Source organism: Heterodontus francisci, chromosome 19 (genome assembly GCF_036365525.1).
Source record: "Heterodontus francisci isolate sHetFra1 chromosome 19, sHetFra1.hap1, whole genome shotgun sequence".
Classification (NCBI taxonomy): domain Eukaryota; kingdom Metazoa; phylum Chordata; class Chondrichthyes; order Heterodontiformes; family Heterodontidae; genus Heterodontus; species Heterodontus francisci.
The window spans coordinates 90845764-90862423 of record NC_090389.1 but is presented as its reverse complement, the minus strand read 5'-3'; the positions used below and the strand labels follow the sequence as shown (position 1 = coordinate 90862423).

Genomic DNA, 16660 nt, shown 5'->3' with positions numbered 1-16660 from the left:
TTACTGAATGAGCATAACATTAAGGCAAAAGAGGACTTTTAGGGAGCAACAATGACAGAGACTGCAATAGGACCATACTTTGGTAGTTCTAACAGTGCAAGAACTGAATGTGCCTTATCTTTCAATCAGTGCTGTGAGTGGTGCAGCACCATATAGTAAATACCACATTGCTTGACCACAATACTGCTTTTATTACTGATCTAGATGCGGGGGCTGGGGGCACAATCTGCAAATTTGCAGATGTATCGAAGATCTGTGCAAGTATCGGGACTGTAGGCATTGCTCTATAGCTTGCTTCAGGCAGATTTTGATGTATTGGGAGATTGGGCTCACGACTGTCAAAGGAAGTTTCAATTAGGAAAGGGCAGTGTTATTCATGTGGGCAAGGCGAATGCTCAACATTCATGCACCCTTCAGAGAAATGCATTGCAGAAGGAATAGCAAGATAGATACCTGGACGTTCTGGTGCATACATCTCAAAGTACATGCGCAATGCTGTGAAGCAATAGCTAGAGTGAACTGAGTGCTGGGATGCAGTCATAGGGTAATTGATTATAAGATGAGGCATGCTATTTTGTTCTTGCACAGCACCTTGGTCAAACCTCACTTGGAATAATGCATACAGTTTTGGCCTCCTGATTTTGAGGCTTTTGAAAGGGTGCAGAGGAGGAACACTAGACTAATTCCCAGTATAATGTATCTTAGTTAGCAAGATAGGCTAAAAGAACAGAGACTCTACAATTTTGAGAAGCGCAGTCGTAGGGATGATTTAACAGAGATTTAAAAGATGATAAATGGAATAGATTGCATTTCAGTTGACACTTGGTTCCAATTAATTAGGTTTGGGTGGATCAAACTATACAAGACCAAATGTCAAGTGGTGGTTCTTTTCCGGATATTAGTGGACCTCTGGGACAGGCTTCTGGTTCGTGCAGTGAACAGTGATTCACTGAACCGCACAAGAGCTGAGCCTGTTTCTGGCTGCAGTAGAGATCATCCTGTACTAGAGGTAGGTGCTTCACTAATTATCAAGGCCAGTGTGAACTCCTGGACTATTTGATTGCCTAGTGGTCAGACAGGAATTTCCCAAATTCCCCCTCCGATTACGCTGCTTAAATTGGCCTGGGGAATCAGATTTTTCACCTCTCCCAGATCACATGGTTTTGAGTGGGATGGCATGCAATTGTGACTCAATTTGCATTTAGATACGGCCTTTAACATAGTAAAACATCACAAAGCATTTCACAGGAGTGTATATTAGGACAGATGACCAAAAGTTTGATCAAAGAGGTAGGTTTCAAGGAGCATCTTAAAGGAGATGGGGGGGGGGGAGCTGGTGGCAGAGACAGGGGGAGAGGTTTAGGGAGGGAATCCAGAGCTTAGGGACCCAGGCAGCTGAAGGCACAGCTGACAATGGTGGAGCGATGAAAACTAGGGATGCACAAGAGGCCAGAATTAGAAGAGCGTAGAGATCTCAGAGGGCTGTGGAGCTGGAGGATGTTAGAGATAGGGAGGGGTGAAAGCCATGGAGGGATTTGAAAAGAAGTTTTGAGAATTTTAAGATTGAGGTGTTACCAGACCAGGAGTCAATGTTGGTCAGTGAGCAGAGGGGGCGGGGCGATAGGTGAATGGGACTTGGTGAGAGTTAGGACACAGGCAGTAAAGTTTTTGATGAGGTCATGTTTATATAGGGTGGAAGATGGGTACACAAAGTATTATAACTGTGTGGGACAGGCTGGATGGACCAGAGGATCTTATCCCTGTCAGTCATTGCTTGAAGGTTTCTAATTCCAGTTAACAGATTACCATACTGCATGCATTCTGCACAGCTGCCTTGAGTACACAACACAAAATGCTTCTGCTGGAGCCAGACATTTGATGCCTTTGTATGCTGCGAGTATAGTCCTCAAGTTTCTGGTATGTCAGTAACTGTCATTCGCTTGTAAAAGACTTCCTAAAAGATAAAACTTTGAACAGGGAAACGATAACCCATTATTGCAATATCTTCGGATACTTACATGTGCTGAGCTCAGGAGGATCAGAGTACAAAGAGACAGTGAAAGAGTGAGAAAAGATGCTGATGTTCACCAGTCACATACTACCACCTTTTTGTGAACTAACATTTAATACCCTGAAGGCAAGAATCTGAAATTGTTAAAATTGGCAAAGGGTATTAGAGGAGTTACTGATGTAAGTGGGTAGCTACTAGACAGAGGGAAAGAAGAGCATGAACACAAGAGGGAATTTGTTCAATGATATAGGGGGGAAAAAAACAAAATCGAGTCCACCAGAACAGTTCTGTCTTGTGTGGCTTGGGGACGAAGTAGAAATAAGCTGTGTGGGTTTTGGTGGATGGGGGCAGTGATGGTGCTGGAAAATTACTAAGAGAACAGTCACAGTCTGGGAATTGATGGCTTGGCGTTTGATAATAAGGTCATAGTTCAGTGGGAGGTTAGGAGTAGTCAGAGTTAGTATTGGCCTCAGAAAGATACAGGTCCGCCCCCAACACAACAGAAGCGCCATGGTTTTACGACAATGTCAGGGTTATAGATAGATTGGAGCAATTAGCGAGAGTGAGAAAATAAGAGGATCACTATTACGGCAGTAATTCTCGACAAAAAGATCAAGAGGAAACAAGTGGCCAGAGGTTGGGGTCCAGGAGGGTGATGAAGGCTGGAGACAGGATAACAGGAGAATCAGATGCACCAATAAAGAAGTTACAGAGGGAAAGGCAGTGGAAGAGCTTGGCCTCATACACATGCAATCATGCCCTGGACACTGCTCCTCTACGTATTGATTAAGATCAGCCCAATTTCCCTGCCATGTATTGCCCTACTCACCTGGCAGTGTAACCACACATTCTGTGTCTGTGAAAGCTGCATCAACCTCATCAACTTTCAGGCTTCCCTCTCCTGGCTTCAGCTTCACTATAACCTCATCTGCATTCTGCTTCCAGTCAACAAACAGATCTGCAAGAAGAAGCACAGTTGCAGAGTTAAACAGCACATACCAAAACAACTGGAGCCGAGAGACTAGGGCTTGAGATAGTGAAATGTGATTAGAACCTATTACTTTGAAAATAGACAGGTTAAATGATACATTAAATAGTTGGCCATGGAATCTTATCTTAATGTTTAAAACACCAACACTGAATATTTACCAAGCTGACCTTTCCATGTGATATCAATCTAATGGAAAGGAAGCTCGTGAGCTGGTTCAAAGAAAAGGTTAAAAACCCCCGTATTAATATTCTGAACTGGAAATATGCTGACAAAATGTGAATCCAACCCAACTAACATTACTGAGAGGATATGCTTCCACTTTATTTATACTGCATTTCAAAATGGGAAATTTAGAGCATATTGTAAAAACCAAATCAGGAGAAACAAGTGATAAATAAGTGAATTAAGAGAGGGGGAAATTGGTTGGGGTGCGAAACAAAAGCTACAAATAGGGAAATATTTCTAAACTTTACTGTTCCATAATTCCGAATGCAGGAAAACAGAAAATGGAAAGTGCCAATAACAAATAAAAACAAAGTGCTGGAAATACTCAGCACTTCTGGCAGCACCTGTGGAGAGAGAATGGAAATTGCCGTCTGTTGGCAAACTCCAAATTGGTAATTGGAGCCTACCTGTCTGCAATCACAGACCAATTGTTTGATCTGGATGAAGGAGCTGGTTGCTGGGTGCTAATCAAATTGCTAGTGCTCTGAAGGAAATGGTATTTGATAGGTAAACTGCAACTCCAGTCTGGTTTGAACTGCTAACATGAATTGTTTTTGTATCTGCACACTCTTCCCCTTGGAGAATAGTGTGACATAGTGGAAGAATTCATAGACTAATCAACAATCTGGCATTGTTGCTGTTTTCAAATCTTCATGCTCTCCCCCTATAGAACAGCGTGAAGTAATGGAACGCAAGTATCCCATTGGATGTCAGCCCAGAATTCCGAGCCAGAGCTCGGTCTCTAGTCGCCAAGACTGCTGGAGTAAGGTTCAAATCCAGGATCTTCTGATTCAAATCAAAACAGAAAATGCTTGAAGTACTCCGCAGGAATATTTTCTGCTTTTATTTCAGATTTCCAGCATCTGCATTATTGTCCTTTTGACTCAGAGGTGGGAACGTTAACCAGTGAGAGAAAAGATGGCACTGCTACCAAGAGCTAAAAGCAAGCAAGTTTACAGACGCGTTCACTACATTTTAAATTGCTGAACCACTGACACTTTTACTAAAAGCAGTATTGATCACATGTGGTTTCAAAGCATTAAGGAGTGGGCAAGATGTGGTTTCAGTAGCCAACAGCAAACAGTGCATGGACCAGAAAGGTCACCCAATATATGCAACAGTCCCTCCAGGCTTTATTTCTATGCTTAGCACTGCCTATACCTAAAAGCGCTCTGTACGCATCATCTATGCAAATTCGTCAATGGCTGAGTCAAAGACTAGCATAAAGAACTACAATGATTTTGAATGGTGTCTCTTATTACGAATTCTCTAAGCCAAGTGCTGCTGTAGTTCTGATGATGTCATTCACCTCAAACATTAACTGTTTTTCTCTCCCTCCACAGACGCTACCTGATCTGCTGGATAGTGTCAGCGTTTTCTGCATTTGCTTCATCTGCTTCCGTGTAGCATCTTGCGAGTAAATAAATTGGACCATTACTTCTGGCCTCAGCAATTTGACTCAATGTCATTTCCTGTCTTTCAGGTAGAAAGCAGAAGGTAATGGGCATCCCAAGTAGCCTCTGTATTGCAATTAATGGTTAATTGCACATGGTGTCACATCCTACACAGGACTCGCCTGCCAGGAGCACCAGTAAAAGATAATGGACCAAAGTCTGATCCTTAACCAGGAGTAAGATGTTGGGAGCAATGTTTTATCCAAAGGGATCAGAGATCTGAAAATGAAGATAAATGCATTCATGCAGCAATTGGATACCTTTCCAAAGAGAGAAAGGATGGAGGAACAGGGTCAGAAGGTAGGGTTGATTTATTAAAAAGGGACAAGCTTGGTTCACGCAAGAGTATTTTAGCAGCCTCAGAAGTCTAAAAAAATTGGTTTGTAAAAGAATGCAGTAAATGGCTGATCTCCAGAAAATAACAAAGCTAACTCTACTTTATTTCAGAAGTTAGTTGTGCTTAATGCTTAGTTAAAAAGATGAGTTGTGCATTTAAGTATTTCAGTGAGTTACATAAAGATCGAGATACGATAAGGGAGGACAATGACTCTTAACATGAAGTCAACTAGATTCTAAACCTTTTGACTGTTAAATCTCATCAGGCTGCAGCTACATTCGTGAAACAGGAACTTCTCCGGATCAACGTCAAATGTTTTTGCAAATCCAAATTTAGTTAAGAAATTCAGAGTAATTGGCTCCCTTATGGAATGGGCGAGTTTACTGTTAGTACCAGCATGGGGCTCACAGAATACAGAAGCAGTCAGGCTGCCAACAGGCGGCAATTTTCCTGTAGTTATTGGAATTACTAATGACTCGTTGAAAAAAGCAGAACCAATCCCCAGTTCCTTCACAAACAAGAGAGGCTTCTTTCCTTTTAAAGAAAACTGGAATCCAACATTGTTCCACCCAGACACAAAGGAAGATCCATAGATTTTACAATGAAGCTGTGTAATCGGACTGACTCACAGCTACCTTCAACTATGCTGGAGGGATTAGGAGGAACCAAGAAAAAAGTAGCATTTAAATAAACACATCTGGAGTACTGTGTACAGTTCTCGGCATGCACCTTAAACATGATATTCTGACCTTGAAAGGAGTACAGTACAGATTAGCAGGGCTCCAAGGGTGAGATTATGAGAGAGGATTACATAACTAGGCTTGTATGCCCTGGAATGTAGATGGTTGCAGGATGATTTGATGGCAGTTTTTAGGATTTTGAAAGAAATTGACAGGATAAAGAGAGAGATACCTTTCCACTGGTGGAGATATAACCTCAAAATCAGAGCTAGGGTCTCCAGCAGAGAAGTTAGGAAACACTTCTTCACACAGAGGATGGTTGAAGTGTGAAACTCTCCAACCGTTACGTCCCCTTGTCCTAGACTTCCCCACCAATGGAAAAAGTTCCTCTCTATCCACTTTACCAATTCCCTTCAAAATCCTAAAAATCTCCATCAAACCATCCCACAACCTTAAAGTAAGAGCCAGGTCATTCAGGACAGAAGTCAGGAAACACTTTTGCACGCAGAGGGTGGTAGAAGTATGGAACACTATCCCATAAAAAATAAATGCTGGCTCAATGAATAATTTTAAAGCTGAATGATAGATTTTTGGCTAGCCAAGGGTATTAGAGTACATGGAGCAGAGGTGGATGGACAGAGTCAAGATATAGATCAGCCATAATCTCAATGAATGGTATAACAGGCTCAAGGGGGTGAATGGCCTCTGCCTGTTTCCTTGTTCCTTTCATGACCTCAGTATGTCCCAAGCACTTTACAGCCAATGAAATGCTTTTGAAGTTTAGTCACTATTGTAATGTAGGAAACTCTCAGCCAATTTGTGAACGGCCAAGGTTGCTTGAACAGCCACGAACCCATTACAGCATCGCATCCCTAGAATACAGCCAGACCACGAGTGTGATGGACAGCACAGCTGGCCATTTATTAATTGGCATATAATTGGAGTTATACATTTTATTGTACATTTAATTTGTAGCACAAAGTTTCACATTATTGGCAATTCAGTTGAAAAGGTCTGCTTAATTTTCCCCAGGGCAGGAGCTTCCTGCGCACAATTACTTAGAATAGCAACGATTCCCCTGAAAGCTGGTGAACTAATAAATGAAACAGCTTGCTTCAGTTACTATGCCAATGCTGACAGCTTGACATCAACAACATGCAGTTAACAATCTTCAGCCTGCTATCACCATATAAATAAAAAGAGACTGCCACACAATAAACATTATTTTAACCATATAAAGTTTGTACAGTAAACCCAATCCTTTCTAATCCTTCAGCCAAAGACTTGCAGGTCGATAGGTAAATTGGCCATTGTAAATTGCCCCTAGTGCAGGTAGGTGGTAGGAGAATGGTGGGGAATATGGGGTTAATGTAGGATTAGTATAAATGGGTGGTTGTTGGTCGGCACAGACTCGGTGGGCCGAAGGGCCTGTTTCAGTGCTGTATCTATAAATAAATAAAAATAAATAATCCATCTCAACTCAATGTTGTATTACATTGGGGTGCTGCATTTTAAAATTTTTACCCCATCTTACCAAACAATTCTCACCATTTTCAGCCTCAGACTATTTGCCACCATCCCCTCCCTATTTATTTTTCCTGGATTTGGATGACAAAGATTTGTCTCCTTCCCAAAAACTGATCTCTCTTCCTGCCCCTACTTTAATTGTTAGGGAGCGCCAGTGTAATCCACTCAATCACAGAAGTTTAAAAACATCTTCATCTCAAATTTTATGCCCTTGAGTTAGCAGCTCTTTGGCCAGTCAAAATAGTTTTCCCCAATTTATTTAAGAAAATCATTTTTTTAATTTATCAAAACATTTTGGTTTTTGAACAATTCGATGAAATTTTCTCAGAATGTCTTTTACATAGTATTTACAGCACAGAAACAGGAATCAGAAAAGGTAGCAGATATGTCAAAGCAGAAAAATCAGGGATTCATGTAAACTGCATCAGAGATTCAGATTAATGCTCCTCACTCAGATATTATGTATTTTTTCCAACAGACGTTTCTGCTACCTTTTCCTATTCCTTTTAAGTGTTAATGTAAATTGATTGTTACAATTTACCCATTGACGTTTAATGTGATAAATCCTATTGCCAGTGAGAGATTCCTGTTGTGTTGCTGTTTGCTCCACACCTGAAACCAGAAACTCTAGTAATATCTATCCATGTTGACTTGTGGTTTCCAAGTACGATATGCAAACATTGCAGGTTGCTGAGATATAGCATCTCCCTTTCATTAGTACAAGGACATTTGACAAGGTAGACTTAGAGACAATATCTCCACTAGTGGAGGAGTCCAAAATTAAGGGACATAAATATAAAATGGTCACCAAGAAATCCAATGGGGAATTCAGAGAGTGCTGAGAATGTGGAGCTGGCTATCAAATGGAGTCGTTGAGGCTAATAGCATAGAAACATTTAAGGGGAAGCTAGTTAACGACATGAGGGAGGAAGGAATAGATGGGTATGTGCGAGAAAAATATGCACAACCTTACCAGCATTAGGTGTAATAAAAAGCTGAGACACCAGCTCCCTCCCAGACAGTGTAAAGGGTTCATCTACCCAGCGGGCACCGGTTTATACAATTAGATCCTCAACAGCACCAAACCCAATATAACAAATGGAGGAGGAAGCAGGGTAGGAGTTGTGTGTGCCTTCTTACAAGTAAAGAAGGAACATCACCTTACGAGAAGTAAGCTTTCTTTCTTCATCCATCAGAGCAATCGGGGGGGAGGTACAGTGGCGCAGTGGTTAGCACCGCAGCCTCACAGCTCCAGCGACCTGGGTTCAGTTCTGGGTACGGCCTGTGCGGAGTTTGCAAGTTCTCCCTGTGTCTGCGTGGGTTTCCGCCGGGTGCTCGGGTTTCCTCCCACAGCCAAAGACTTGCAGGTTGATAGGTAAATTGGCCATTGTAAATTGATCCTAGTGTAGGTAGGTGGTAGGAGAATCGTGGGGATGTGGTAGAGAATATGGCGTTAATGCAGGATTAGTATAAATGGGTGTTTGTTGGTCGGCACAGACTCGGTGGGCCGTAGGGCCTGTTGCAGTGCTGTATCTCTAAATAAATAAATAGTTCGCTCACTACAGAGGCTCACAAAAGGAGATGACATTTATCCACCAGGCAAAAGCAACAATGCTTTGTTAATATTTGTAGGTTATTCCGTGACGCATGTTGCCAGGTACAGTAGTTAGTGATTTTGTTAACTGGACTCTCAATCCAGAGTAATAAAACCAAAAAAGTGCTGGAAATACTCAGCACCTGTGGAGATAGAAGCAAAGTTAACGTTTCAGGCCAGTGACCTTTCATCAGAACTGGCAAAGGCTAGAAATGTAATAGGTTTTAAGCAAATAAATTGAGGGAGGGGCAAAAGAGAAGAAATGGGAAGGTGTTGATAAGGCAGAGGGTCACAGAACAACTGACAAGGAAGTCATGGGGCAAAGGTAAAGACAGAGTGTGTTAATGGTGTGGTGAAAGACAAAGCATTAGTGCAGAGAGGGTGTTAAATGACAGAATAAAGAAAGCCTAGCCACAAGCAAAAACATGAAAAAAGCAGTGGGCAGGTACAAGGTAAAAAAAAAAGTGTAATGATGAAATAGACTAAAATAAAATGAAATACAAATAAAAAATAGAAAGTAAAACTAAAAAAAGGGGGGCCAGTCTTACTCTGAAATTGTTGAGCTCAATGCTCAGTCCGATAGGCTGTAACGTGCCTAATTGGTAAATGAGGTGCTGTTCCTCGAGCTTGCATTGATGCTCACTAGAACACTCGGAAATCCAGAACAGATAAGTGGGCATGAGAGCAGGGGGGGTGGTAGGGATGTTGAAATGGCAAGCGACAGGAAGTTCGGGGTCATATTTTCGGACTGAGTGGAGGTGTTCCGCAAAGCGGTCACCCAATCTGCATTTGGTCTCGCCAATGTAAAGCAGACCACATTGTGAGCAGCGAATACAATATACTAACTTGAAAGAAGTACAAGTAAATCGCTGCTTCACCTGAAAGGAGTGTTTGAGGCCTTGGATAGTGAGGAGAGAGGAGGTAAATGGGCAGGTATTACACCTCCTGCGATTGCATGGGAAGGTGCAAAGGGTAATGGAGGAGTGGACCAGGGTGTCGTGGAGGGAACGATCCCTTTGGAATGCTGACGGGGGAGGGGAGAGGATGATGTGTTTGGTGGTGGCATCATGCTAGACATGGCAGAGGATGATCCTTTGGATGTGGAGGCTGAAGGGGTGGAAAGTGAGGACAAGGGAAACCCTGTCGTGGTTCTGGGAGGGAGGGTAAGGGGTGAGGGTAGAGGTTCAGGAAATGTACCGGACATAGTTGACGGCCCTGTCAACCACAGTAGGGGGAGAATCCTCGGTTAACGAAAAAGACATCCATTCTCCCAGTTTCTCCGTCTTCGACACATCTGCTCTGATGATGCAACCTTCCACAACAACACTTCAGATATGTCTGACCTTTTCGTTAGCCGAGGATTCTCCCCCCACTGTGGTCGACATGACCCTCAACCATGTCCGGTATATTTCCTGAACCTCTGCCCTCACCCCTTCCCCTCCCTCCCAGAACTGCGACAGGTTCCCCTTGTCCTTGCTTTCCACCCCACCAGCCTCCACATCCTCCACCATTTCCACCATGTCCAGCGTGATGTCACTACCAAACGCATCTTCTCCTCCCGTCAGTATTCCGAAGGGATCGTTCCCTCCAGGACACCCTGGTCCACTCTTCCATTGCTCCCACCACCTCGTCCCCTTCCCATGCAATCGCAGGAGGTGTAATACCTGGCCTTTTACCTCCTCTCTCCTCACTATCCAAGGTCCCAAACACTCCTTTCAGGTGAAGCAGCGATTTACTTGTACTTCTTTCAATGTAGTATACTGTATTCGCTGCTCACTATGTGGTCTCCTCTACACTGGGGAGACCAAACACAGATTGGGTGACCGCTTGTGGAACACCTCCACTCAGTCCGAAAACATGACCCCGATCTTCCTGTCGCTTGCCATTTCAACACTTCCCCCCTGCTCTCATGCCCACATATCTGTCCTGGGATTGCTGCAGTGTTCCAGCAAACATCAACGCAAGCTCGAGAAACAGCATCTCATTTACCGATTATGCACGCTACAGCCTGCTGGACTGAACACTGAGTTCAAAAATTTCAGAGTATGACTGGTCCCCCACCCATTTTTTTAGATTTACTTTTTATTTTTTATTTGTATTTCATTTTATTTTAGTTTATTTCATCATTACACTTTTTTTAAAACCATGTGCCTGCCCACTGTTTTTTTTGCTTTTGTTTTCATGTTTTTGCTTGTGGCTAGGGCTTTCTTTATTGTCATTTAACACCCTCTCTGCACTAACGCTTTGTATTTCACCACACCGTTAACACACTTTGTCATTGCCCCATGAGCTCCTTGTCAGTTATTCTCTGTGACCCTCTGTCCTATCAAGACCTTCCCTTTCGTTCTCTTTTGCCCCTCCCCCACTTTATTTGCTTAAAACCCATTACATTTCAAGCCTTTGCCAGTTCTGATGAAAGGTCACTGACCTGAAACATTAACTTTGCTTCTCTCTCCACAGATGCTGCCTGACCTGCTGAGTATTTCCAATAATTTTTTGGTTTTATTTCAGATTTCCAACATCTGCAGTATTTTGCTTTTATTCCAGTAATCTAGAGGCCTGGACAAATGGGTCCAGAGGCACGATTTCAAATCCCATCATGACAGCTGGGGAGTTTAAATTCAATTAACTAAATAAAAACATAGAAACATAGAAATTAGGAGCAAGAGTAGGCCATTCGGCACTTCTAGCCTGCTCCGCCATGCATTTTGATCACGGCTGATCATCCAACTCAATAGCCCGTTCTGGCTTTCGCCCCATACCCTTTGACCCCTTTAGACCCAAGAGCTATATCTAACTCCTTCTTGAAAATATACAATGTTTGACCCTCAACTGCTTTCTGTGGTAGCGAATTCCACAGGCTCACCACTTTCTGGGTGAAGAAATTTCTCATCTCAGTCCTGAAAGGTTTACCCTGTATCCTTAGACTATGACCCTTGGTTCTGGACTCCTCCACAATCGGGAACATCCTTCCTGCATCTACCCTGTCAAGTCCTGTTAGAATTTTATAGGTTTCTATGAGATCCCCCCTCACTCTTCTGAACAAAGAACAGTACAGCACAGGAACAGGCCATTCGACCCTCCAAACCTGCGCCGATCTTGATGCCTACCTAAACTAACACCTTCTGCACTTCCGGGGCCCATATCCCTCTATTCCCATCCTATTCATGTATTTGTCAAGTTGTCTCTTAAACGTCGCTATCGTATCTGCTTCCACCACGTCCCCTGGCAGCAAGTTCCAGGCACTCACCACCCACTGTGTAAAAAAAACTTGCTTCGCACATCTCCTCTAAACTTTGCCCCTCGCACCTTAAACCTATGTCCCCGAGTAACTGACTCTTCCACCCTGGAAAAAAGCTTCTGACTATCCACTCTGTCCATGCCGCTCATAACTTTGTAAACCTCCATCATGTCGCCCCTCCACCTCCGTCGTTCCAGTGAAAACAATCTGAGTTTATCCAACCTCTCCTCATAGCTAATGCCCTCCAGACCAGGCAACATCCTGGTAAACCTCTTCTGTACCCTCTCCAAAGCCTCCACGTACTTCTGGTAGTGTGGCGACCAGAATTGCACGTAATATTCTAAGTGTGGCCTAACTAAGGTTCTGTTGGCAACATGACTTGCCAATTTTTGTACCCTATGCCCCGACCGATGAAGGCAAGCATGCCGTATGCCTTCTTGACTACCTTATCCACCTGCGTTGCCACTTTCAGTGACCTGTGGACCTGTACGCCCAGATCTCTCTGCCTGTCAATACTCCTAAGGGTTCTGCCATTTACTGTATACTTCCCACCTGCATTAGATCTTCCAAAATGCATTACCTCACATTTGTCCAGATTAACCTCCATCTGCCATTTCTCTGCCCAAGTCTCCAACCGATCTATATCCTGCTGTATCCTCTGACAATCCTCATCATTATCCGCAACTCCACCAACCTTTGTGTCGTCCACAAACTTACTAATCAGACCAGCTACATTTTCCTCCATATCATTTATATATACCACAAACAGCAAAAGTCCCAGCACTGATCCCTGCGGAACACCACTAGTCACATTCCTCCATTCAGAAAAACACCCATCCACTGATACCCTCTGTCTTCTATGACAGAGCCAGTTCTGTATCCATCTTGCCAGCTCACCTCTGATCCCGTGTGACTTCACCTTTTGTACCAGTCTGCCATGCGGGACCTTGTCAAAGGCTTTACTAAATTCCATATAGATAACATCCACTGCCCTTCCTTCATCAATCATCTTCGTCACTTCCTCAAAAAACTCAATCAAATTAGTAAGACACAACCTCCCCTTCACAAAACCATGCTGTCTCTCGCTAATAAGTTTGTTTGTTTCCAAATGGGAGTAAATCCTGTCCCGAAGAATCCTCTCTAATAATTTCCCTACCACTGACGTAAGGCTCACCGGCCTATAATTTCCTGCATTATTCTTGCCACCCTTCTTAAACAATGGCACAACATTGGCTATTCTCCAGTCCTCTGGGACCTCACCTGTAGCCAATGAGGATGCAAAGATTTCTGTCAAGGCCCCAGCAATTTCTTCCCTTGCCTCCCTCAGTATTCTAGGGTAGATCCCATCAGGCCCTGGGGACTTATCTACCTCAATGCTTTGCAAGACACCCAACACCTCCTCCTTTTTGATAATGAGATGACTGAGACTATCTGCACTCCCTTCCCTAGGCTCATCATCCACCAAGTCCTTCTCTTTGGTGAATACTGATGCAAAGTACTCATTTAGTACCTCACCCATTTCCTCTGGCTCCACACATAGATTCCCATCTCTGTCCTTGAGTGGGCCAACCCTTTCCCTGGTTACCCTCTTGCTCTTTATTTATGTATAAAAAGCCTTGGGATTTTCCTTAATCCTGTTTGCCAATGACTTTTCATGACCCCTTTTAGCCCTCCTGACTCCTTGCTTAAGTTCTTTATATTCCTCAAGTGCTTCATCTGTTCCTAGCCTTCCAGCCCTTACAAATGCTTCCTTTTTCTTTTTGACTAGGCTCGCAATATCCCATGTTATCCAAGCTTCCCGAAACCTGCCAAACTTGTCTTTCTTCCTCACAGGAACATGCTGGTCCTGGATTCTAATCAGCTGACGTTTGACAGACTCCCACGTCAGATGTTGATTTACCCTCAAACAGCCGCCCCCAATCTAAATTTTTCAGTTCCTGCCTAATATTGTTATAATTACCCTTCCCCCAATTTAGCACCCTCACCCAAGGACTACTCTTATCCTTATCCACAAGTACCTTAAAACTTATGGAATTATGGTCACTGCTCCAGAAATGCTCCCCCACTGAAACTTCGACCACCTGGCCGGGCTCATTCCCCAATACCAGGTCCAGAATGGCACCATCCCTATTTGGACTATCTACATACTGTTTCAAGAAACCCTCCTGGATGCTCCTCACAAATTCTGCCCCATCCAAACCCCTAGCACTAAGTGAGTCCCAGTGAACTCCAGCGAATATAATCCTAACCGACTCAATCTCTCCTCATACGTCAATCCCACCATCCCAGTGTCAATAAAGGAGACCACAAAACTACTGGCAAATTGTAAAAAAAAAAATCATCATGTTTAGGGAAGGAAATCTGTCTTTCTTACCTGGTCTGGCCTATATGTGACTTCAGACCCACAGCATTGTGACTGACTCTTAATTGCCCTCTGAAATGATCCAGCAAACCATTTAGTTGTATTCAAAAAGATGACACCACCACCTTCACAAGGGCCTACACTCCATAAATGCATTAGAAAATTCAAGACATCCAAAGGAGGCATGTGTTGGACTAGTCAGGAGGTAGCTGTGAGCTAGGTGGGATGTTCTTCCAGTAATTGAGCAGAACAGTGTCCCACCCATCAGGATGCTTCATATTTATAGCTGGGCGCTTTGCTTCAGGCACTCAAACACAATAAAATCTGAACAGTGATCAGTTGCTTTGCAACAGTGCAAAAGAATTAGCTAAAGACCGGTGCTTTTGGATAGAAGCACATTCCAATTAATTTGGCTTGTATAACGGCAGAGCACTTTGTTTCAGGTGGTCCGAAATTACTCTCATGCCCAAATAGTTTATCTGGACTATTGCCAAAGACTGAGACCAGTCAATTTAACAAAAGTAGCAACAACCTGGGTGTTTCCAAATTCCAAAAAAGTTACCCATGCATCACACATGGCTGCAGAGTTGGGAGGCTCAAATGAACCTATACCCTACAGACAAAAAGATCTGCAAATTGGCTGACAGACAAGGAAATCAGGCAGCACAATAAAATGGTTGAAACAAGTGCTTTGCACAGTATGAAATTACCACTTTCTTTGTATTTCTATACTGGCACAATTCTCCTCCCAACACTATTCTGTATGAGTTCCAAACTTTACCTATTGCGTATTCACTTCCAGATCTACTAACTGCCCGCAAATTGCGACCATAATAGTGAAAGACAACTGGAGAGCATTGATAGACTGGCAGGATTGGCAGATGCAGTTCAAAGCAGGAAATGGGAAGCAATAAATTTTGAGGGGGACCCCAGGGAACAGAAATATATCTTAAATGTAAAGGTTTTAAATGCAATACAAGGAGCTTGGTGTGCAGGTGCACAAGTGATTCTAAAGATGAGCTCATCTATTTGATTAGATCATAAAAAGGTGAAGAGCTCTAATTTGCATACAAAAGTAATGACTGTATCAAATGACCATCCATCCATCAGAAGTGGGGATGTTCGCTGATTGTACCATGCTCAGTACCATTCGTGACTCCTCAGATACGGAAGCAGCCTGTCCCTTATTAAGGGAGTCCATTATTAAGGAAGAAATCGGACATTTAGAAAAACATAATGCAATCAAAGTCAACATGGTTTTATGAAAGGGAAATCATGTTTGACTAATTTGTTAGAGTTTTTTGAGGATATAACAAGCAGAGTGGATAAAGGGGAACCGGTAGATGTCGTGTATTTGGATTTTCAGAAGGCGCTCGATAAGGTGCCACATAAAAGGTTATTGCACAAATAAGAGCTCAGGGTGTTGGGGGTAATGTGTTGGCATGGATTGAGGATTGGCTAACACACGGAAGACAGAGAGTCGGGATCAATTGGCCTTTTTTAGGTTGAACAGCCCTAACTGGTGGGGTGCCACAAGGATTGGTCCCAGGGCCTCAACTATTTGCTATCTATGTTAATGACTTGGAGGAAGGGATAGAGTGTAGAGTATCCAAATTTACTGATGATACAAAAATAGGTGGGAAGGCATGTTGTGATGATGGCACAAAGAATCTGCAAAGGGATATAGATAGGTTAAGTGAGTGGGCAAAAACTTGGCAGATGGAGTTCAATGTGGGAAAGTGTGAGGTAATCCACTTTGGTAGGAAGAATAAAAAGGCAGACTATTATTTAGATGGAGAAAGACTACAAAATACTGCAGTACAGAGGGATCTGGGTGTTCTTGTACATGAAACACAATAAGTTAGCATGTAGGTGCAGCAGGTAATTAGGAAGGCAAATGGAATTTTGGCCTTTATTGCTAGGGGGTTAGAGTTTAAAAATAGGCAAGTCTTGTTACAACTGTACAGGATGTTGGTGAGGCCACACCTTGAGTACTGCGTAGAGTATTTAAGGAAGGATATACTAGCATTAGAGGCAGTTTAGAAAAGGTTCACTAGGCTGATTCCTGGGATGAAGGGAGTTGGCTTATCAAGAACAGCTAAACAGGTTCGGCCTTTATTCATTGGAGTTTAGAAGAATGAGAGGTGATGTGATAGAAACATGTAAGATTCTAAGGGGGGTTGACAGGGTAAATGTTGAGAATATGTTTCCACTGGTGGGGGAATCTCGAACTAGGGG

The 16660-nt window shown here is 43.1% G+C and overlaps 1 protein-coding gene across 5 annotated transcripts in view; it reads right to left on the bottom strand.

The window, feature by feature from the left end:
* Positions 1-16660, bottom strand: part of usp19 (ubiquitin specific peptidase 19) — a 205714-nt gene that overhangs the window by 132973 nt on the left and 56081 nt on the right. For all 5 annotated transcript variants that reach the window (XR_010977002.1, XM_068052211.1, XM_068052208.1 and 2 more), the window contains exon 3: positions 2841-2969. Coding sequence is in view for 4 of the 5 variants with exons in the window: in XM_068052211.1 (XP_067908312.1) it covers positions 2841-2969 (129 nt within the window). In the remaining variant the exon portion in view is untranslated. The remainder of the gene's footprint in view (positions 1-2840; positions 2970-16660) is intronic.